The sequence below is a fragment of the Trachypithecus francoisi genome, unplaced genomic scaffold, assembly GCF_009764315.1.
Source record: "Trachypithecus francoisi isolate TF-2019V2 unplaced genomic scaffold, Tfra_2.0 Lachesis_group11, whole genome shotgun sequence".
NCBI classification, from domain to species: domain Eukaryota; kingdom Metazoa; phylum Chordata; class Mammalia; order Primates; family Cercopithecidae; genus Trachypithecus; species Trachypithecus francoisi.
Window position 1 is genome coordinate 123,676,335 of NW_022681456.1, and position 25,000 is coordinate 123,701,334.

General features: G+C 33.9%; 1 protein-coding gene across 7 annotated transcripts in view; it reads left to right on the plus strand.

The window, feature by feature from the left end:
- KLRC2 (killer cell lectin like receptor C2) overlaps window positions 1-25,000 on the plus strand; it is a 51,065-nt gene that overhangs the window by 14,408 nt on the left and 11,657 nt on the right. Inside the window, exons 9-18 of one of the 7 annotated variants that reach the window (XM_033222889.1) lie at window positions 7,371-7,469; window positions 7,742-7,786; window positions 8,245-8,289; window positions 8,836-8,987; window positions 10,585-10,685; window positions 11,571-11,665; window positions 22,568-22,672; window positions 22,939-22,983; window positions 23,433-23,477; window positions 24,024-24,175. In XM_033222889.1, the coding sequence (XP_033078780.1) occupies window positions 7,371-7,469; window positions 7,742-7,786; window positions 8,245-8,289; window positions 8,836-8,987; window positions 10,585-10,685; window positions 11,571-11,665; window positions 22,568-22,672; window positions 22,939-22,983; window positions 23,433-23,477; window positions 24,024-24,175 (884 nt within the window). Of the gene's footprint in view, window positions 1-554; window positions 606-6,575; window positions 6,997-7,370; window positions 7,470-7,741; window positions 7,787-8,244; window positions 8,290-8,835; window positions 8,988-10,584; window positions 10,686-11,570; window positions 12,191-15,889; window positions 15,969-21,986; window positions 22,206-22,567; window positions 22,673-22,938; window positions 22,984-23,432; window positions 23,478-24,023; window positions 24,176-25,000 lie in introns of those variants that run through there. The other 6 variants (XM_033222890.1, XM_033222892.1, XM_033222893.1 and 3 more) reach the window with 6 other exon arrangements.

A 25,000-nucleotide genomic window follows, 5' to 3' on the forward strand; every position in this document is an offset into this window, starting at 1 on the left:
TCTAACATTTAAGTCTCTAATCCATCTTGAATTAATTTTCGTATAAGGGGTAAGGAAAGGATCCAGTTTCAGAGTCCTCAGAAATAATACCACACATCTACAGCCATCTGATCTTTGACAAACCTGAGAGAAACAAGAAATGGGGAAAGGATTCCCTATTTAATAAATGGTGCTGGGAAAATTGGCTAGCCATAAGTAGAAAGCTGATTTTCTTTCTTTTGCGTATAGTGGGATTGCCGGATCATATGGTAGCTCTACTTTTATATTCATTTTTCTTTATGCTTACATGAAAGGAATGTCTCATAAAGACAACAGTTATTACTGAATATATACATTCTTTGCTTTTACATTCAAATTACTCTATATTTAATATAATTATCAATTTCTAAAAGATAATCCTTATGTATTTTATTTGTATTGAAATATAGAACCATAGGTGTTAATTATAACTTAATTTTATTACATTCTGATTGAACATTACCAAGTGTGTTTAAACTCTGTTGTTCCCTTATGTTTTCATAATAGACATTTTCATTGTTTACTTTCTACATGCAAACTTGTTAATTTAATACAATTTACACCAAACCTGCTGGCACTTGGATCTTGGACCTCCCTGTTCTCTGAACTGTGAGTAATATATCTCTATGGTTAATACATTGCTTGGTTTGTGATATTTTATTTTACCAGTACAAACAAAGTAAGATTACTCTCTATTTTGTTTACCAATTAGCCTGTATCTGCCCCTCAAATTCTAATATAAATATTTATTTTAGTGTTGGAAACTTTGTCATTAATACACTATTCAATATCCAATTAGGTATATCCATGTAATTCCTTTAAGTCTTTTTGAATATCCAAGTTTTCATTGGGAATCTGTGTTTAATCTATTGAAGATATTTAAATTTTGTTTACATTAATAACTAATTCACTCTAATTTCTTAAATTCCTTGAATAATTATTTTATTTCATGTTACATTAACAGTACATATTCAGTTCTTATTGACTTCCAACTTACCCATAACCCATAGGAAACCAGTTATTGCCATTATTTGCAATAGTCACGGTAATACATATGTACGTTCGGCGTTAGGGTTCTCCTGACTGACAGAACTAAGAGGATACGTGTATATACGAAAGGGGGTTTATTAGGGAGAATTGGCTCACACAATCACAAGGCCAAGTCCCACAATAGGCCATCTGCAAGCTGGGGAAGAACGAACCCAGTAGTGGCTCAGTCTGAGTTAAAAGCCTCAAAGTCAGAGAAGCCAAAAGTGCAGCCTTCAGTCTGTGGCCGAAGTCCCAGGAGCCCCTGTAAAACCACTGGTGTAAGTACAAGACTCCAAAGGCTGAAGAACTTGGAGTCTGATGTCCAAGGGCAGGAGGGTTGGAAGGAAGCATCCAGCTCGGGAGAAAAATCAAAGTCGAACACTCAGCAAGCCAGCTTACCCCACATTCTTCTAGCTGCTTTGTTCTACTGGCTCTGGCAGCCATTGGATGGTGCCCACCCACACTGAGGATGGGTCGTCTTTGCCCAGTCCGCTGACTCAAATATCAATCTCTTCTGCCAACACCATCACAGATACAGCCAGAAACAACACTTTACCAGCTATCTAGGCATCCTTCCATCCAATCCAGTTGACAACTAATATTAATCATTGTAAGTTCTGTATGTGTGTGTGTGTATTTAGGTCGTATCAACATATATATATACACACATCATATACAGTAAATTCTAATTACTCCAGTTATCTTATGTAATTTTTGTGTTCTTTTTATATGTTTATTGTACCTTTGTATAAGCGTAAATTTCATTCACATTAAATGCTCAAACAGTAGAAACCTGTATTTTGATTAACAAAGAACATGATATACAGTCACATGGCACAAAATGTTTTGGTCAGTGACAGACTGCACATAGATAGTGGTCCCATTAGATTATTACGGAGCTGAAAAATTCCTATGACTTAGTGATGTCATAGCAATAGTTGCAGTACAGTGTATTATTCAAATGTCTGTGGTGATGCTGATGTAAACAAATTACCATGCTGCCAGTGGAATAAAGTATAGCACACACAATTACATACACTACATAACATTTGATAATGATAATACATAAACAGTGTTACTGGTTTATGTATTTAACGTAGTGTACTTTTAATTATTATTTTAGAGTGTACTCCTTTTAATTCTGCAAAATCAGTTACCTGAAAAACAACCTTGGGCAGGTCCTGCAGGAGGAATTCCAGAAGAAGGCCTTGTTACCATAGGAGAGTATGGCTGCACGTGTGTTATTGCCTGAACCTTCCAGTGAGACAAGATGTGGAGGGGATGACAGTGATATTGATCTGGATGACACTGTGTAGGCTTAGGCTAATGCGTGTGTTTGTGTTAGTTTTTTTAAAAGGTTAAAAAGAAAAATTAAAATGAAAAATAGAAAAAAGCTTGTAGAATAAGAATACAAAGAAAATAGTTTTCAAGGCAGTGCAATTTCTGTTTTTAAATAAAGGATATGTAAAAAGAGGCAGAAAGTTTTTAAAAATTGAAAAATTTAGAAACCAGCAAAGTTGCAGTAAGCTAACGTTAATTTATTATTAGCTAAAGAAAAAAAGCGCTGCATAACTATAGTGTACCCTAGTGTAGAGTTTATGAATCCTGCAGTAGCGTGCTGTAATATCCTAGGCCGTGACTTTCACTTGCTACTCACTGACTCACCCAGGGAAAATGCCATTTCTGCAGGCTTCATTCGTAGTCAGTGCCCTATAAAAGCATGACATTTTTCCCCTTTTTTAAAACCATATTTTACTGTTTTTTTATGTTTATGTATGATTAGATAAACAAAAATTATCATTCTGTTCATTGCTTACGTTATTCACTACAGTAACATGTTGTACAGGTTTGTATCCTTGGAGCAATAGGCTATCCCATATAACATAGGTGTGTAGTAGCTGTACCATCTAGGTTTATGTAAATACACTCTATGATGTTGACTCAGGGATGAAATTGCCTAAAGACACATTCCTCAGAAGTATCCCTGTCATTAAGCAAACAATAACAGTATAACACTATTTAATGGAAAACTCCAAGTGGATGTTTGTAGCAGTAGTAGACATCAGTATTTCAAACTTAAATAGAAAACATTAGTGAATGATATGTTATGTGGCATCTTTAGTGAATGATTTTACTGTTTTAATTCCATAATATGACTAACAGAAAAAACCTAGTTAATGAAAATGTAATAAAATGTACATATAAAAAATTTACTTGTAATAGAAATAGATACAATATAAACACAAGCATATATGCATATAACATTATTAATTTATTTTGTGAAAATAGATTACAAAATATTTTACAGAAAAACATATACACCTACCAACATTAGCCGTGCTGATGGAAGGGCAAATAATAATTCTCAGTGCAAAGAAATAAATATGGATTTAAATTTCAACTGTTTAGATTTTAGAGAATGGCCAGGCACAGTAGCTCACGCCTGTAATCCAGCACTTTGGAAGACCGAGGCAGATGGATAATGAGGTCAGGAGATTGAGACCATCCTGGCTAACACGGTGAAACCTTGTCTACCAAAAATACAAAAAATTAGCTAGGCATGCTAGTGCACACCTGTAATCCCAGCTATTTGGGAGGCTGAGGCAGGAGAATCACTTGAGCCCCGGAGGCGGAGGTGCAGTGAGCTGAGATGGCACCACTGTACTCCTGCCTGGGCAATAGAATTATGCATAAACATTCCCCCTTTTCTTGATAGAAAATAAATGATGAAAAGATTTTATTTAATACGACTAGATAATTTATAGTTTTTTTCCTGATATTCGTATACCATTTTTAAAATTTTTGTTTACTTATTTTTGAGACAAGGTCTGGCTCTGTCACCCAGGCTGCAGTGCTGTGACACTAACTCAGTTCACTACAGCCTTGACCTCCAGGGCTCAAGCGATCTCCAGTCTCAGCCTCCAGTGCAGCTGGGACTACAAGCAAACACCAGCATCCTCGGCTAATTTTTTTTTTTTTTTAAGAGATGGGGTTTCATCCTGTGTATCATGCTGACCTCAAACTCCTGAGCTCAAGTGATTCTGGATGCTGGGATTACTGACATGAGCTACCATGCCCCGGCACTCATGTACCGTTTTACTTATGTTTTTAAAAATCTCTGTTTTCTGTCCTCCCCATTTTTAAGTAGGTGATATCTTAAAAATTGCTTTTACCTCCCTACTTAGTTTAACTTAAGCTTTAATCATTTACAACAAATATTTCTATTAAAATGGAGACAATAAGTCATGATTAGAGAAGGAATCAGTGAACAATATTGTAGGTAGTTTTTTATTATATCAGTCTCTGGCATAGAGATATAGTTCAGTATTGTTTAATATTTTATTCTTTCAAGAGACATTTATTTTAATCAGAGGAATCTGGTTAACTTACATAAAGAAGAAAAATGAATGAGAGAATTTTAAGAACTACGGCAAAGAAATCAAGAAGATAAGTTTGAAAATTCATGTCAGTTACAATTAAGTTGAAAATGTAGCATTTTCTGAAAACAGTGACAAGTACATTAAATTCTGATTGATAAGATTATTTAAATTTTTTATTATGATAACAGTGATAGAGGTGTATGATAAAGAAGTATATAATGCCAACTTTTAGCCACCTTGTCTAAAGGTAGAAAGTAAACATCTATGATACTTTTAAAAAGTTACAAGATTTTGGTGTTTGTGACTGAGATGGAAACAATCAACTCCATGGGTCAAATCTCTGCTCTCCGCCCATCCTGTCGACTATAAAAATAATTTCTAAGAGGCACTGAAAATGGACAAACTAAACGACACACTAGCCACCCAGTCTCCTATATTCTAAAGTGTGTGATGAGATAAACTGATTCAAAATAACCCTAGGGTGAGAATTTCCTGTTCAAATCTGAAGTGACACATTGGCAAGGAATCTACTTTTTCCACTTTTGCCTCACTCTGACCCTTCAAAGGGTAGTCTGTGAAGATCACAGATAAGGTTTGTGTCTTTAAGAGGTAACCTGACCTCCCCACTGAAGGGCGTGTGGCTTTCTGCTGACAGAAGGTATGTGTTGCTACTCTCCCTGTTTCTCTACTTGCTCATCTCATTTAGTAGAAAATTGTAAATACTGGCTGTGATGCACCTGAGGTAAAGTTTATATACACTAAAATCAAGGTAGAACTCTCTTCATGTGGATAATTCAAGGTGGAAAACGAGCCAAAATATAAAATACGTTTGAGGATTTCTTAGAGTATCCACATTATTGCCTGTGGAGAATCACTCAAGTAGATGCATACATAATAATAGGTTTGCCAATCAATGTAATTCAGAGTGAAACCCATAACCATCATGACAATGAACAATTCATTTTGGATTTTGTAATCGTTACTGGCTTAACTGTATATTACACTTAGACCAACCTCTAAAAAATTTTTTTAAAATGGATACCTCAAATTGTGAATGTCCCAAACATTAATTCCCAATCTCATACCTGGATTTAATGAACGTAGTTTTAATTTTTAATAAAAGCAAGGATTAAATCATTTCCATAAAATGCAAATCTGTCCTGAATTTTAAACAATTAGAAGACTTAAAACAATTGAACCAAACATTGCAAAACACATGTACTACACTGACATGAGATGCCTAATTAATGAGTTATTTTACACACTCTAATGCTAATCAGAAATAATAAAATGGCAATTGTGTTAAAAATAGGTAAAATATATATTATATATTCAGTGCTCACATGTGCCAGGTTGTGTGTTTAGTTTTGCATGCATTATACTTTATAAATTATTTTTCCCAATGTAGATTAGTAAACTAGGTTAGTAGACACACAGTAATTTAGTAAAGGTCACCCATTATAACTTGCAAAGCTAGAATTAACTGTAGTCTCACTGACTACAGAGCTCATTGACAAGATTATTAAATTACATTATCTGAACTATTACAATTACTGATATAACCAAAGCGACCCTCACTGACTTCGACAACCGTAGGAGCTTTCTGAAAGTTTGATTGGACACTGTTCTTCCACAGATGCCCCACACGTTTATTTATCATTTTAAGTTTTCCAATTTTAGTCCTTAAATCAATTACCAATTAATTGTGTAAAAGAAGCAATTCAAAAATGCATTTTGTTTTCAATAGCATTTACTTTATGCATAGAGTAATGTACTGTTTTACAAGATATAAGATATATTTTTAAAATCTTAATGAATTTTCCAATTTCCTAATTTAGAAAAAAAATCATTTGACAATACCTCATATCCTTTTGAAAAATGAATTTTTAGTATAAGAAGTTACTCTATATGCTAACAGAACTATTTTATCTTATGGCACAATATGCTTAACCATCAGTGAATCTTAAAACTATCATAAAAAATAGTGTATGTGTATTTCTAAATACAGTATTTTAATTGTTAACATATGCATTCTATTGGTGCTAAATATTTTTGAAGAATTTAAACTTAATTTAATACAAATTTTTTCATGAACTTCCTAGTTCTCACAGGTTTAATGTTTTTATTGTTTCCACTAGTAATATTATGTCAAATACAGAATACTTCTAAAAAAATACCAATTATATCATGTGATTTTTGCTTAAAGCTTTAGGAAATTAGTACCAGAATTTTACACTGGTTAACAGCAAAGTAAACATTACCGCTCAGCTCCAACATATGCAGATTGCCTATACCAGGGATCCTGTCAAAATACACACCGTTTATAGCTTCTTAAGTGTAGTTATCATAGAGCACAGTCCCTGACATCACACAGCTGCAGACATGAATAAACAAAGAGGAACCTTCTCAGAAGTGAGTCTGGCCCAGGATCCAAAGAGGCAGCAAAGGAAACTTAAAGGCAATAAAAGCTCCATTTCAAGAACCGAACAGGAAATATTCCAAGTAGAATTAAACCTTCAAAATCCTTCTCTGAATCATCAAGGGATTGATCAAATATATGACTGCCAAGGTAACACATTAAATAGATCTTCAATACTATTGTTCTAGGACGTGCAGTTGAGTGCAGAAGGGTGGGGAAAGATTAGGGAATATTTTGCACTTGTGAGAATCAGAGTTCATAACTGGGATCTTATATTCTAATATGACATCAGAAGACTAATTTTATTCGGGCATTGTTCAACCGTAATCTGCGATCCACTCATGGAACATTATATTTACTGAAGATGAACTGGAATATTCTGAGAGAAAGATTACCAGAGTAGATGTAGATTTAGAGGCCAGAGTTTATCATTATGTTTCCCTGTGCATGTGGGTTCTCTAGTATGGAATCCTAATCAACCCTCTATCTCCCCTCTCTCAGTGCCTCTGTTTCTCTCCCTGCAGGTTTACTGCCACCTCCAGAGAAGCTCACTGCTGAGGTCCTGGGAATCATTTGCATTGTCCTGATGGCCACTGTGTTAAAAACAATAGTTCTTATTCCTCGTAAGCGTATTTTTGAAAGATTAGACGGGAAAGTTTTACTTTAATGCTTGGAAGTGCCTCAAAATATTTCATACTGTTGAAGAATAGAACTCTCATTGTAATGTTTATTTCAGAGATCTATTACTTCATTTATTTTTATAGAAAAAGTTAATTTTATTAAAGATTGTCCCCATTTTAAATAACATACAAAGTTTCAAAGTAAGAAACTAAACCCATTATGGTTTATCTAGATATTAGTTTTTATGAAAATCATTTTAATTTTTCTATTACAGTCCTGGAGCAGAGCAATTCTTCCCCGAATACAAGAACCCAGAAAGGCACATTTTTATTTTCAACGTTCAGATATTAGTATAATTTGGACCCAAAAGTGATGTGGTTATTCTGAACTTTTCACAACACATATAACAAAATCATTGTAGAGAACATGCATTTTTTTTTTGTGTTTGTAATCTATCTATTTATATACACATACACACACAATGTATTTTCTGATTTCATAATTCAAAGGTATGCTATAGGAGAAAAGAATTTAGAAAAATTAATTTTTGAAAGTGATTACATCAAATACTATAAGCGATGGTGAAGTTCTGTGCTAAAGTCTTTAAAAATACTACTTTCAAAGATCTATTCGTTTATTTTTATCGGAAAAGTGAATTTTATTAAAGATTGTTCCCATTTTAAATAACACACAAAGTTTCAAAGTAAGAAACTAAACTCGTTATGGTTTATCTAGATATTAGTTTTTATAAAACTCATTTTAATTTTTCTATTACAGTCCTGGAGCAGAACAATTCTTTCCCGAATACAAGAACCCAGAAAGGTATATATTTATTTTCAACGTTCTGATATTAGTACACTTTATATTTTGTGTCTGGTTTAAGGCATGTAAAGGAATAAGGGCATTTTTGCAGAAAATAAGCCATAAAATTCAACATTAAATATTTATAAACAAAGATTATAAGGCAGCATTTCCTTTTCTCCAATAAGTAGAAATACTCACTTAAAATCATTCTACCCTCTTTCTCCCAATTAACAGAAGTGTCCTACTGCTATGAGATGATATGAAATGAATAATTTTACTATCCTAAAAAAGCAGTTGTGTGTCAGTGATGTTCAAGACATGTGTAGAGTGTATTTTTGTTTGTTGGTTTGCTTTCTATGGAAACACAATTAGGGATGAGAGGCTAACCCTTGTCTGTGCATGTGTGTATGACTGACTCGGTTATTAAAAATATATATTTATAAGCCTGTAAGGATGCATAAATATGTCAAGCACATATAGGTTCATACTATTGCAAATATGTAAACTACTTTTCATTTGTAAACATTCATATTGTTCTGCATAGTAATTCATATCTTTATTTAGCACGTCATTGTGGCCATTGTCCTGAGGAGTGGATTACATATTCCAACAGTTGTTATTACATTGGCAAGGAAAGAAGAACTTGGGCAAAGAGTTTGCTGGCCTGTGCTTCAAAGAACTCCAGTCTGCTTTCTATAGATAATGAAGAAGAAATGGTAAGATGTAATGTTTCAAAGATTTTATGAGAAGCTTCTTTCAGTGAATAATACATTTGTAGTAAACATCCATATGTGTGTACATATATTTATCTTATATATTTTCAAGTTTATGTATTATTCAATTGATTGACTTAATAATGTTTTTAAAGTTATATACTGTTATGTACTTTTATTTTCAGTTTTTGCTTTTCAAAGAAAACCATGCTTCTATAAATACTTTGAATACACAATAAATTTTGCTATCTAATTTTATCGGTCATGATGTGATCTGGTCATGCAGATTGATTGCAAAGTGCATGAACTCATGTGATATAAGACAGATCATGAAATAAAAGTTTCCAGCTCTAACAGTTCCACCCCTGTGTATACACTCATCACTTATCCTGACTCCTCTCCAAAACACTGTCTTGACTTTTAATATTATAAATAACATCTGCCAATTCTTGAATTTATACAAAGGGAATCATACAATGTGAATTTCATGTCTGTGTTTTTCACTCCTATCTGATATTTCTGCAATTCCTCCATATTATTGCAGTTATCAGTAGTATGTTACTGTTCACTGCTGTACTATGTACAAAGAACACTAAGAATCCATTGAGTCCTTGTCTCTGGATGGGGAAGTGGGTCTCCTGCCTTCAGGGACAAAGAGGACCCTGGGTGCTGCACTGGTCGTCATGGAGTCGCTTTGCTGATCCTCCTCACCCACATCCACCCTGGTGTCTCTTGGTATGAGAAGGAAGCACTTCCTCTGGCTGTATTGATAGCAGGTCTCCTGGTAGATCATCCTCGCCAGTGATACCAGCCTCGCCTGGTGTTGTGCAGGGGACTCCCCTTCAATACAGAGCAGGAGTGAGCTTTGCTGGGCCTCCTCCTATTGCCAGGTTGAGTGCGGGGAAACAGCAGGCCTAGGTCACCTTCTTCTGTCGGGTGGGAAACTTAACATGCTCGCTCAGATACTTTGTTGAATCCTGATGCTAGGGTCCCAGACAATTTCATTTTCCTCTTTCCACCTTTCAGAGTTCTCCATTGCTTTTGTCTTTCATTAATCCCGGAGTTTATAGTTATTTTTAGTAGGGAGTAGCAGAGAGAGATGGGTCACACCACCTGGTCAGGACCACTGTTATTCCACCAAAACCAAATCAGATTTAAAAAATGAGGATTTATCTAGTTAAAGAATGCTGTGGTGCCCAGAAAACCCAATTTGTATCTTTTATGTCATTTATTTCTGAATGGCAACCTCTCATTTCTCTTCTAAATCTCCAGCTCTGGGAAATATATACAAATATAGATTGTTTTAGTCACAGTATCTGGAGGAATGAATGCACAGTATCAGGAAACTTATTTAAATCCTTCCTGTGTTTATTCAGTCGATTGGGGTAACTATTATAATGCAAGAATTAAAATGTCTTTATTAACATGAAAATAACAATGAAAGTACTAAGTATAAACATTGAAGAGTTCATTTATATCAAAATCATAAACATTTATGAAAGTTTTTGGTACTGCAAATAGTGATTTTCAACTTTAATACATTGTTTTTATAATGTTTTCATAATTATTATTTAAGTGAAAATTCTTTCTTTTCTTTTAGAAATTTCTGACCGCCATTTTATCTTCCTCATGGATTGGTGTGTTTCGTAACAGCAGTCATCATCCATGGGTGACAATAAATGGTCTGACTTTCAAACATGAGTAAGTTGTTTTGTATGGTGCTATATAAATATATACATATATAAAGGATAAATTCAGAGGAGTAATATGAATAAATTTATGTGGAATCATTGACATGAAGAAAGATGTGGAAAGTTAGTGAAATGTTGACATAAATATTTTACAATAGACCATAGTAGTCCCTATATGTCAACTGCTCGTCGGTCAGCTAGTAACCCTCTTGGTTATGAGATGGACCAGGGGCGTCTAATCTTTGGCTTCTGTGGGCCACATTGGAAGAAGAATAGTCTTGGGCCACACATAAAATATGCTAACACTAACAATAGCTGATGAGCTAAAACAAGCAAACAAACAAAAATCACAGAATGTTTTCAGAAAGTTTATGTATTTAAGTTGGGCCACATTCAAAGTTGTCCTGGGTCACATGCGGCCCATGGGCAGTGAGTTGGACAAGCTTGAGATGGACTATCAGGGAATTGCAGAGCTTGTTTTCATTAAAAAGGCACGCTTACTTTTTTCCTTAAGAATATTCTCAAGGCACAAGAGTAGTGCTGTTGGCATATTGCTATAATTTTTTATTAGTAGTTATTGTTGTCAATCTCTTATTGTGCCTAATTTAGAAGTTAAACTTTATCATAGTTATGAATGTGTAGAGAAAACATAATCTCTCTATAGGTTCTGTACTATCTGCTGTTTCAGGCATCCACTGGGGTCTGGAAACATATCCCCCGTGGATGAAGGGGGACCACTCTATTGAGTGTTCAGAATAATGACTCTTACTAATATTATGAAAAATTTAATTACCCTTTTCCATAAAGTTCTTTTCTTACACTACATAGAAAATGCTTTTGTCTCATGAATCATTTACTTAAAATGTAACAGAATATGGATTTTTCTCCATTACAGGATAAAAGACTCCAATAATGCTGAACATAACTGTGCAATGCTACATGCACGTGGACTTTCATCAGACCAGTGTGGATCTTCAAAAATATATCATTGTAAGCATAAGCTTTTGAAGTAAAGCGTTTGCATTTGCAGTGCATCAGATAAATTTTATATTTCTGAAAATAGAAATAATATTATGATTGCATAAATCTTGAAATGAATTATGTTATGTGCTCTAATAAGAAAATTCTAAATCAATTATTGAAATAGGATATACACAATTACTAAAGTACAGATATCCTAGCATTTGTGTCGGGCTCGTTTTGCACAACATGATATTTGTAGTATTCAGCCTTTCTAAAAGTTGCATGTTATATGAGTCGGTTTATATGAAGTATCAAGAACAAGCAAACCCATGGAGACACAAAGTAGAATAGTGGTTGCCAGTGCCTAAGGGAGGTGGAAATAGGAGATGATCACTAATTGATAGAACGTTCCTTTGTGTCATGGTGAAAACTTTCTAAATTTCAGTAGTGGTGATGGTTGTAACTCTGTGAATATACTAAACATCATTGATTTTTAATCATTTTAAGTGGATGAAATTTATGCTTTGTACATGACACTTCAATAAAGCTATCAGGAAAAAAAAAGCCTCTCATGAGATCGTTTGTGACTGCATTTATTCTCTAATTTTCAAAGATTAGCTTCTTTATAATATTGACTTTTCTAATCAACATAAAGTGTTTCCTTCAATGTACTGTGTTATCTTTAATTTGTCTCTATCGTATTTTGTATTTTGGGGGATTGAAGTCATACAGAAATGTAGGTATTTTATATTCATGCTTTTGTAAATGGCATCCTGATTCTAAAATTCCCTTTAGTAATTTTTGTTGTTACAAATAGAAATACAATTGATGTCTGCATTTTGATTTTATATCTACTTATTCCACTGATTTTATATATTGCAATCTATTATGTCAACTATTGATTTTTTTCTGGATGTTCTATATAAAGAACATTTTATCTGCAAATCATCACACTTTTATTTTTTTCAATCCACGTGCTATAACTTAGTTTTATTTTCATTTATTTTCACTGGCTAGGATTTTATACCCATAATTGAATAGAAAGTGCAATCAAAGTTCTGTGTGTATCATATGTATCGTTTCCTGGTTTTGGCAAAAAATACTTCAACATGTTATTCATATTTACAAAGCTTGCTGGGTTTTTTCATCCTATCTTTCTCATATTGAAGCAGTTTTATAATATTCCTATTTTCCAATAGATTTTATCAATTGTTGTAACATTTTTATTTGTATCAGTTGGAATGATATATGTTTTCTTTATATAACGTTTTTATAGACTACTTTTATTGTTTCAAATGTTAAACCAGCTTTTGTTTCTGAAATAAAACCATGATGATCGTTGTATATTTCCCTCATAAAATATCAGTGCTGGCCGGGCGCGGTGGCTCACGTCTGGAATCCCAGCACTTTGGGAGGCTGAGGCGGGTGGATCACAAGCTCAGGAGATCGAGACCATCCTGGTCAACATGCTGAAACCCCATCTGTACCAAAAATAGAAAAATTAGCTGGGCGTGGTGGTGCACACCTATAGGCACCTATAGGCTGAGGCAGGAGAATCACTTTAAACTGAGGGTCCAAGGTTGCAGTGAGCCGAGAGCACACAACTGCACTCCAACCTGGCGACAGAGGGAGTTTCTGTCTCAAAAAAAAAAAGTGGATATATATTTTATGTAGGGTAAGATTTATTTCTTCATCCACGTTCACTAGGATATTTGACCATGTTTCAAGTTTATTAACTTGAAAGGTTTTGGTATCAAGGCTATCTTGGGGAGAATTTCTGTTTGTCTGTAACCTGAAAGCATTTGGTGAGAGTACTGCTTTATTTTTAAATGTTATAATTCACTAGTAATGTCATCTGAGTTTGCAGACTATTTTTGTAGGAAAGTTTATGTCTAAACTGAATTTCTTTGATACATGTGGGATGTACTCAGATTTCTATTTGAGGTGCTGCATTTGGTAAAGGGTGTTTATGAATTTTCTATTTCATATGGACATTAAAATGTAATGAAAATATAGTTTTATTGCCTCTAAATAACTTTAAATACCATTATGGTATTTCCATGTTTAATCCAGAAATAGGCCAGTTGTGGTGGCTCAAGCCTATAGTCCCAGCACTTTGGGAGGCATCACTGTGCCCGGCTCTTACCAATTTTTTAAAATGTTAAATTTGTTATTTTTGTGGATATATTAGTAGCTGTATATTTTTAGTAGTCTCATCAGATTTTAAAAGCATTTTCATTGAAAATACCTTTGGCCTTGCTGTTCTCTCTATTGTAACATTCTTTAACGTGGCTTTTTACTGTTTATTCATTTTTTTCTTATACATCACTTGTATTTAATTTTAGCTTTTCTATTTTTATTTTAGTGCATTTCAGTTAATTTAATTTTTAGGTCATCTTTTGTAATATATATACATTACAAATCAGTTTTTACAAGAGGGCAATCAGTTTTTACAAGAAAGAGTTCTATTTTCCTTATAATTCATATAAAAATTGTGACCATTCATTTTGATCATTTCTTTCACCTATATGTTATTTAGACATGTATTACTGAATTTAAAACCATGAAAGGTTGGCGGATTTTTTTTACTGACTTCTATCGTAGGTAAACTGTAGTTAGAACATTTTCTGTGAAGCTGGAAATATTCTTCATCTTTGTGTACAAAGATGTGGCTAGTGTGCTGAGAAACTAGTTTTACATGGTATTTATTTTGTATTAATTAAAATTGAAACTAGAATATCTATTTTTTCACTGTTCACTGGCCAAGCTTGGCTAGTGGTACTACATTGAAATCGTAGTCCTATATTTTTTACTAATATGCTTAGAGTTATGAGATTATAGTGTATTTGGGAAAAATATGTGAAATTAAACATGTGAGTATCTACATATGTGTGAGTGTGTGCATATGAGTGATAACTACTTGTCTAGTTCAAATCTTTCTATAGGCTCCCTGGCCTGTTTATGTGTTAAGCACTGAGAGAAAAGTGTTGAAAAATCCCATTTATGATTGTTACTTATTCACTTTGTTCAGTTATATGTTGAACTTGTATCATTAGGTACATGCAGTGATAAAAATGTATATTACTAGAGGTTTGGAAAGTTAATCTAACGTTATGAAGTATGCTTCTTCAATTCCAGTAAAGGGCTTGCCTTATATTAAGACAGCACATTAACTGTAATAGTGGTCTACCAGTTCGTGAGATATGGTATGTGTTTTTAAATATTTTATCTTCATCTTTTCTTTTTTAAATATTTCAGTTTTAATTTCAGTGGCTACATAGTAGGTGTATATGTTTCTTGGGCACATGCGCTGTTTTGACACAGACGTGCAATGCATAATAATAACATCGTGTAAAGATGGTGTTTCCATCTTCCTAAGGATTTATCCTTTGTGTTACAATTTAATTATACTCTTTAGTTATTTTTAAATGTACAATTAAATTATTATCCACTGTAGTGACCCTGTTGTGCTATCAAACACTAGGTCTTATTCATCCTTTCTAAATATTTTTATACTCATTAATTAAGCATTTTCACTTCCCTACTACTACCCTTCCACTATCCTTCTCAATCTCTGGTAACCATCCTTCTACTCTGTCTCTCCATGAGTTCAATTGTTGTGATGTTTAAATCCCACAAGTAAGTGAGAGCATGTGATGATTGTCTTTCTGTGACTGGCTTATTTTACTTAACATAGTGACCCCTGGTTCCATTCATGTTGTAGCAGATGACAGGGTCTCATTCTTTTTATGGCTGAATATTAGTCCATTGTTTATATATACCACATTTTCTTTGTCCATTCCTCTGTGGATGGGCACTCATGTAGCTTCCAGATCTTGGCTATTGTGAACAGTGCTGCAGCAAACATGGGAGTACAGCTATCCCTCAGATATACTGATTTTCTTTCTTTTGGGTATATACCTGGGAGTGGGATTGCCGGATCATATGGTAGCTCTACTTTTATATTCATTTTTCTTTATGCTTACATGAAAGGAATGCCTCATAAAGACAACATTTATTACTGAATATATACATTCTTTGCTTTTACATTCAAATACTTTATACTTAATATAATGATGCATATTTAAATATTATCCTTATGTATTTTATTTGTATGGAAATACATAAGGACTGGTATTAATTATAACTTAATTTTTATTACATTCTGATTGAACACTACCAAGTGTTTAAACTCTGTTGTTCCCTTATGTTTTCATAATAGACATTTTCATTGTTTACTTTCCACATGGAAACTTGTTAATTTAATACAACTTACTGCAAACCTGCTGGCACTTTGATCTTGGACCTCCCTGCTCTCTGAACTGTGAGTAATATATCTGTATGGTTAATACATTGCTTGGTTTTGATATTTTATGATACCAGTACAAACAAAGTGAGATTCTCTCTATTTTATTTACCAATTAGCCTGTATCTGCTCCCCAAATTCTAATATAAATACTTATTCAGTGTTGGAAACTTTATCATTAATACACTGTTCAATATCCAATTAGGTATATCCACACAATTCCTTTACTTTAAGTCTTCTTTTTGAATATCCAAGTTTTCGTTGGAAATCTGTGTTTAATCTATTGAAGATATCTAAATTTAATTTTATTTAGAGTTTGTAATAACTAATTCACTCCAATTTTTTAAATTCATTGACAATTATTTTATTTCATGTTACATTAAAAGTATATTTTCACTTCTTCTTGACTTCCAACTTACCCATAACTCATAGGAAACCAGATATTGTCATTATTTGCAATAGTCATAGTAATACTATGTACGTTCGGCGTTAGGGTTCTCCTGAGGGGCAGAACTAATAGGATACATGTATATATGAAGGGGAGTTTATTATGGAGAATTGGCTCACACAATCACAAGGCCAAGTCCCACAATAGGCCATCTGCAAGCTGGGGAAGAAAGAAGCCAGTAGTGGCTCAGTCCGAGTCAAAAGCCTCAAAAGCAGAGAAGCCAAAAGTGCAGCCTTCAGTCTGTGGCCGAAGTCCCAGAAGCCCATGTAAAACCACTGGTGTAAGTACAAGACTCCAAAGGCTGAAGAACCTTGAGTCTGATGTCCAAGGGCAGGAGGGTTGGAAGGAAGCATCCAGCACGGGTGAAGAATCAAAGTCGAACACTCAGCAAGCCAGCTTACCCCACATTCTTCTAGCTGCTTTGTTCTACTGGCTCTGGCAGCCATTGGATGGTGCCCACCCACACTGAGGATGGGTCTTCTTTGCCCAGTCCACTGACTCACATGTCAATCTCCTCTGCCAACACCGTCACAGATATAGCCAGAAACAACACTTACCAGCTATATAAGCATCCTTCCATCCAATCCAGTTGACACCTAATATTAATCATCGTAAGCTCTGTGTGTGTGTATTTATGTCATATAAACATATATATACACATATATATACACATCAAATAGAGTAAATTCTACTTCAGTTCTCTTTTTTTGTTTTTATATATTTATTGTGCCTTTGTATACGCATAAATTTCATTCACATTAAATGCTCAAACAGTAGAAACCTATATTATTTCGATTAACAAAGGACATGATGTATAGTCACGTGCCACAAAATGATGTTTTGGTCAATGACAGACCAAATAATAAATTATATATTATATATTGCTACTATAGTAGATAGATAGTGGTCCCACTAGATTATTACGGAGCTGAAAAATTCCTATGACTTAGTGATGTCATAGCAATAGTTGCAGTACAGTGTATTATTCAAATGTCTGTGGTGATGCTGATGTAAACAAATTACCGTGCTGCCAGTGGAATAATGTATATCACACACAATTACATGCACTACATAATATTTGATAGTGATAATACATGACAATGTTATTGGTTTATGTATTTGCTGTAGTGTACTTTTAATTATTATTTTAGAGTGTACTCCTTCTACTTCTACAAAAACAATTACCTGAAAAACAACCTTGGGCAGGTCCTGCAGGGGAATTCCAGAAGAAGGCCTTGTTACCGTAGGAGAGGACGGCTGCACATGTGTTATCGCCCATGAACCTTCCAGTGCGACAAGATGTGGAGGGGATGACAGTGATACTGTTCTTGCTGACACTGTGTAGGTTTAGGCTAATGCGTGTGTTTGTGTCTTAGTTTTTTTAAAAGAAAGGTTAAAAAGAAAAAATATTAAAATGAAAAATAGAAAAAGCTTGCAGAATAAGAACATAAAGAAAATAGTTTTTAAGACTGCAATTTGTGTTTTTAAATATAGGGTATTTAAAAAGAGGCAGAAGGTTTTTATAAAATGAAAAATTTAGAAACCAACAAAGTTGCAGTAAAGTTAATTTATTATTAGCAAAAGATAAAACTGCTGCATAAATATAGTGTACTCTAGTGTAGAGTTTATAAATCCTGCAGTAGTGTGCTGTAATATCCTAGGCCTTGACTTTCACTGCTGCTTACTCACTGACTCACCCAGGGAAAATACCATTTCTGTAGACTTCATTCATAGTAAAATATACCTACAAAAGGATGTCATTTTAACCTATTTTTAACCACATTTTACGGGTTTTTTTATGTTTATATATGATTAGATAAACAAAAATTACCATTCTGGTCACTGCTTACATTATTCACTACAATAACATGTTGTATGGGTTCGTATCCTTGGAGCAACAGGCTATCCCATATAACATAGGTGTGTAGTAGCTGTACCATCTAGGTTTGTGTATTTACCCTCTATGATGTTGACTCAGGGATCAAATTGCCTAGAGGCATATTCCTGAGACATATCCCTGTCATTAAGCAAACAATAACAGTATAACACTAATGGAAAACTCCAAGTGGATATTTGTAGCAATAGTAGATATCAGCACTTTAAACTTAAATAGAAAACATTAGTGAATGATACGTTATGTGGCATCCTTAGTGAATGATTTTATTGTTTTAATTCCATAATGTGACTAACAGAAAAAATTAACATAGTTTATGAAATATAAAAAAAGTAAATATAAATAAATTTGCTTATAATAGAAATAGATAAAATATAAACACAATATATTTTACAGAAAAACATCTATGCCTAGCCAATATTAGCCATTCTGATGGAAGGGCAAATAGTAATTCTGATTGCAAAGAAATAAATATGGATTTAAATTTCAACATTTTAGATTTTAGAGAATGACTGGACACGGTGGCTCATGCCTGTAATCCCAGCACTTTGGGAAGCCGAGGCAGATGGATAACAAGGTCAGGAGATTGAGACCATCCTCGCTAACAGGGTGAAACCTCGTCTCTACAAAAATACAAAAAAAATTAGCTGGGCATGGTGGCGCATGCCTGTAATCCCAGCTACTCAGGAGGCTGAGGCAGGAGAATCACTTGAGCCCAGGAGGCGGAGGTCGCAGTGAGCCAAGATGCAGCACTGCACTCCAGCCTGGGCAATAGAATCATGCATAAACATTCCCCCTTTTCTTGACAGAAAATGATGAAAGATTTTTATTTAATACAACGAGATAATTTATAGTATTTTTCCTGATGTTCATATACCATTTATTTCTTTAAATTTTTATTTATTTTTGAGACAAGGTCTGGCTCTGTCGCCTAGGCTGCCGTGCAGCGACACTAACTTAGTTCACTGCAGCCTTGACCTCCAGGGCGCAAGCGATCCCCCCACCTCAGCCTCCAGAGCAGCTGGGACTACAAGCAAACACCGGCATCCTCGGCTAATTTTTGTATTTGTTTTGAAGAGAAGGGGTTTCATCCTGTGGATCATGTTGACCTCGAACTCCTGAGTTCAAGTGATTCTGGATGCTGGGATCACTGACATGAGCTACCGCGCCCTGGCAATCGTACCATTTTACTTATGCTTTAAAAATCTCCATTTTCTGGCTTCCCCATTTTTAAGTAGTTGATGTCTTTAAAATTGCTTTTACCTCATGATTAGAGAGGGAATCAGTGAACAATATAGTGAGTAGTTTTTTATTATATCAGTCTCTGGCATAGAAATATAGTTCAGTATTGTTTAATATTTTATTCTTTCAAGAGACATTTATTTTAATCAGAGGAATCTGGTTAACTTACATAAAGAAGAAAAATGAATGAGGGAATTTTAAGAACTACGGCAAAGAAATCAAGATGATAAGTTTGAAAATTCATGTCAGTTACAATTAAGTTGAAAATGTAGCATTTTCTCAAAACAGTGACAAGTGCATCAAATTCCGATTGATAAGATTATTATTTAAATTTTTTTATTATGATAGCAGTGATATTATTGGGGTATATGATAAAGAAGTATACAATGCCAAGTTTTAGCCACCTTGTCTAAATGTAGAAAGTAGCCATCTAAGATACTGTTAAAAAGTTACAAGATTTTGGTGTTTGTGACTGAGATGGAAGCAATCAACTCCATGGGTTAAATCTCTGCTCTCCCCCTATCCTGTTGACCATTAAAATAATTTCTATCAGAGGCACTTGAAAATGGACAGACTAAATGACACACTAGCCACCCAAAGTCTCATGTATTATAAAGTGTGTGATGAGATAAACTCATTCAAAATAGCCCTAGGGTGAGAATTTCCTGTTCAAATCTGAAGTGACACATTGGCGAGGAATCTACTTTTTCCACTCTTGCCTCACTCTGACCCTTCAAAGGGTAGTCTGTGAAGATCACAGATAAGATTTGTGTCTTTAAGAGGTAACCTGACCTCCCCACTGAAGGGCGTGTGGCTTTCTGGTGACAGAAGATATGTGTTGCTACTCTCCCTGTTTCTCTACTTGCTCATCTCATTTAGTAGAAAATTGTAAATACTGGCTGTGATGCACCTGAGGTAAAGTTTATATACACTAAAATCAAGGTAGAACTCTCTTCATGTGAAGAATTCAAGGTGAAAAACGAGCCAAAATATAAAATACGTTTGAGGATTTCTTAGAGTATCCACATTATTGCCTGTGGAGAATCACTCAAGTAGATGCATACATAATAATAGGTTTGCCAATCAATGTAATTCAGAGTGAAACCCATAACCATCATGACAATGAACAATTCGTTTTGGATTTTGTAATCCTTACTGGCTTAACTGTATATTACTCTTAGACCAACCTTTAAAAATAAATTTTTAAAATGGATACATCAAATTGTGAATGTCAAACACTACTTTTCAATCACATACCTAGAATGAATGAAAGCAGTTTTAATTTTTAATAAAAGCAAGGATGAAATCATTTTCATAAAATGCAAATCTGTCCTGAATTATAAACAATGGAAAGACTTAAAACAATTGAATCAAACATTGCAAAAAAGATGTACCACACTGACATGAGATGCCTAATTAATGAGTTATTTTACACACTCTAATGCTAATCAGAAATAATCAAATGGCAGTTGTGTTACAAATAGTTAAAATGTCTATTATGTATTCAGTGCTAATATGTGCCAGATTGTGTGTTTTGTTTTTTACATACATTATACTTTATAAAGTCTTTTTCTCATTGTAAACTAGGTTAATAGACATTAAGTAATTTACTAAAGGTCACACATTATAACTTGCAAAGCTAGAATTAACTGTAGTCGCACTGACTAGAGCTCATTGACTAGGTTATTAAATTATGTTGTCTGAACTATTACAATTACTTACACATCCAAAGTGACCCTCACTCACTTCTACAACCATAAGAGCTTTCTGAAAGTTTGATTGGACACTGTTCTTCCACAGATGGCCCACACGTTTATTCATCATTTAGGTTTTCCTATTTTAATCGTTAAATCAATTACCAATTCTTGTGTAAAAGAAGCAATTCAAAATATGTTTTGTTTTCAGTAGTATTTAGTTTATGCATAGGGTAATGTAATGTTTTACAAGATATGAGATGTATTTTTAAAATTTTAATAGTTTTTCTGATTTCCTAATTTACAAATTTAGTATAAGAAGTTACTCTATATGCTAGCAGAACTATTTTATCTTATGGCACACAATCCTTAACCATCAATGAATCTTAAAACTATAATAAAATTTGTGTATTACTAAATACAGTATTTTAATTGTTAACACATGCAGTCTATTGGTGTTGTGTTTTTGAAGGATCTAACCTTAATTTAATACAAATTTTTTTATGAACTTCTTAGTTCTCACAAGTTTAATGTTTTTATTGTTCCCACTAGTAATATTATGTCAAATACAGAATACATCTAAAAAATTACCAATTATATCATGAGATTTTTCTTTAAAGCTTTAGGAAATTAGTACCAGCATTTTACATTGGTCAACAGCAAAGTAAACATTACTGCTCAGCCCCAACACATGCAGATTGCCTATACCAGGGATCCTGTCAAAACATACACCATTCATAGCTTCTTAAGTGCAGTTATCACAGAGTACAGTCCCTGACATCACACAGCTGCAGACATGAATAAACAAAGAGGAACCTTCTCAGAAGTGAGTCTGGCCCAGGATCCAAAGAGGCAGCAAAGGAAACCTAAAGGCAATAAAAGCTCCAATTCAGGAACCGAACAGGAAATATTCCAAGTAGAATTAAACCTTCAAAATTCTTCTCTGAATCATCAAAGGATTGATCAAATATATGACTGCCAAGGTAACACATTAAAAAGATCTTCAATATTATTGTTCTAGGACGTGCAGTTGAGTGCAGAAAGGTGGGGAAAGATTAGGGAATATTTTGCACTTGTGAGAATCAGAGTTCATAATTGGGATCTAATATTCTAATATGACATCAGAAGACTCATTTTATTCGGGCATTGTTCAACCATAATCTGCGATCCACTCATGGAACATTATGTTTTCTGAAAATGAACTGGTATATTCTGAGAGAAAGATTACCAGAGTAGATGTAGATTTAGAGGCGTATGTTTCCCTGTGCATGTGGGTTCTCTAGTATGGAATCCTCATCAACTCTCTATCTCCCCTCTCTCAGTACCTCTGTTTCTCTCCCTGCAGGTTTACTGCCACCTCCAGAGAAGCTCACTGCTGAGGTCCTGGGAATCGTTTGCATTGTCCTGATGGCCATTGTGTTAAAAACAATAGTTCTTATTCCTCGTAAGCGTATTTTTGAAAGATTAGACGGGAAAGTTTTACTTTAATGCTTGGAAGTGCCTCAAAATATTTCATACTGTTGAAGAATAGAACTCTCATTGTAATGTTTATTTCAGAGATCTATTACTTCATTTATTTTTATAGAAAAAGTTAATTTTATTAAAGATTGTCCCCATTTTAAATAACATACAAAGTTTCAAAGTAAGAAACTAAACCCATTATGGTTTATCTAGATATTAGTTTTTACGAAAATCATTTTAATTTTTCTATTACAGTCCTGGAGCAGAACAATTCCTCCCCGAATATAAGAACCCAGAAAGGTACATTTTTATTTTCAACATTCAGATATTAGTATGATTTGGACCCAAAAGTAATATGGTTATTCTAAATTTTTCACAACATAAATAACAAAATCATTGTAGAGAATATGTGTGCAATCTATCTATATATATATACACACACACACACAATGTATTTTCTGAATTCGTAATTCAAATACATGCTATAGGAGAAAAGTATTTAGAAAAACAAATTAATTTTTGAAAGTGGTTACATCAAATACTACAAGAGATGGTGAAGTTTTATGCTAAAGTCTTTAAAAATATTTCTTTCGAAGATCTATTCATTTATTTTTATAGAAAAAGTGAATTTTATTAAAGATTGTCCCCATTTTAAATAACACACAAAGTTTCAAAGTAAGAAACTAAACTCATTATGATTTATCTAGATATTAGTTTTTATAAAACTCATTTTAATTTTTCTATTACAGTCCTGGAGCAGAACAATTCTTTCCCGAATACAAGAATCCAGAAAGGTACACTTTTATTTTCAACGTTCTGATATTAGTACAATTTATATTTTGTGTCTGGTTTAAGGCATGTAAAGGAATAAGGGCATTTTTGCAGAAAATAAGCCATAAAATTCAACATTAAATATTTACAAACAAAGATTATAAGGCAGCATTTCCTTTTCTCCAATAAGTAGAAATACTCACTTAAAATCATTCTACCCTTTCTCCCAGTTAACAGAAGTGTCCTACTGCTGTGAGATGATATGAAATGAATAATTTTACTATCCTAAAAAAGCAGTTGTGTGTCAGTGATGTTCAAGACACGTGTAGAGTGTATTTCTGTTTGTTGGTTTGCTTCATATGGGAACACAATTAGGGATAAGAGGTTAACCCTTGTCTGTGCATGTGTGTATGACTGACTCGGTTATTAAAAATACATATATTTATAAGCCTGTAAGGATGCATAAATATGTTAAGCACATATAGGTTTATATTGTTGCAAATATGTAAACTAATTTTCATTTGTAAACATTCATATTGTTCTGCATAGTAATTCATATCTTTATTTAGCACGTCATTGTGGCCAGTGTCCTGAGGAGTGGATTACATATTCCAACAGTTGTTATTACATTGGCAAGGAAAGAAGAACTTGGACAAAGAGTTTGCTGGCCTGTGCTTCAAAGAACTCCAGTCTGCTTTCTATAGATAATGAAGAAGAAATGGTAAGATATAAATGTTTCAAACATTTTATGAAAAGCTTCTTTCAGTGAATAAAACATTTGTAGTAAACATCCATATGTGTGTACATATATTTATCTTATATATTTTCAAGTTTATGTATTATTCAATTGATTGACTTAATAATGTTTTTAAAGTTATATACTGCTAATTTACTTTTATTTTCAGTTTTTGCTTTTCAAGGAAAACCATGCTTCTGTAAATACTTTGAATACACAATAAATGTTTCTATCTAATTTTATCAGGCATGATATGATCTGGTCATGCAGATTAATCACAAAGTGAATGAATTCATCTGATACAAGTCAGATCATGAAATAAAAGTTTTCAGCTCTAGCAGTTCCACCCCTGTGTATACACTCATCACGATCCTGACTCCTCTCCAAAACACTGTCTTGTCTTTTAATATTATAAATAGCATTTGCCTGTTCTTGAATTTATATAAAGGGAATCATACAGTGCGAATTTCATATCTGTCTTTTTCACTCCTATCTGATATTTCTGCAATTCCTCCATATTATTGCAGTTATCAGTAGTATGTTACTGTTCACTGCTGTACTGTGCACAAAAAACACTAAGAATCCATTGAGTCCTTGTCTCTGGATGGGGAAGTGGGTCTCCTGCCTTCAGGGACAAAGAGGACCCCAGATGGTGCACTGGTAGTCATGGAGTCGCTTTGCTGATCCTCCTCACCCACATCCACCCTGCTGTCTCTTGGAATGAGAAGGAAGCACTTCCTCTAGCTGTATTGATAGCAGGTCTTCTGGTAGATCATCCTTGCCAGTGGTACCAGCCTCACCTGGCGTTGT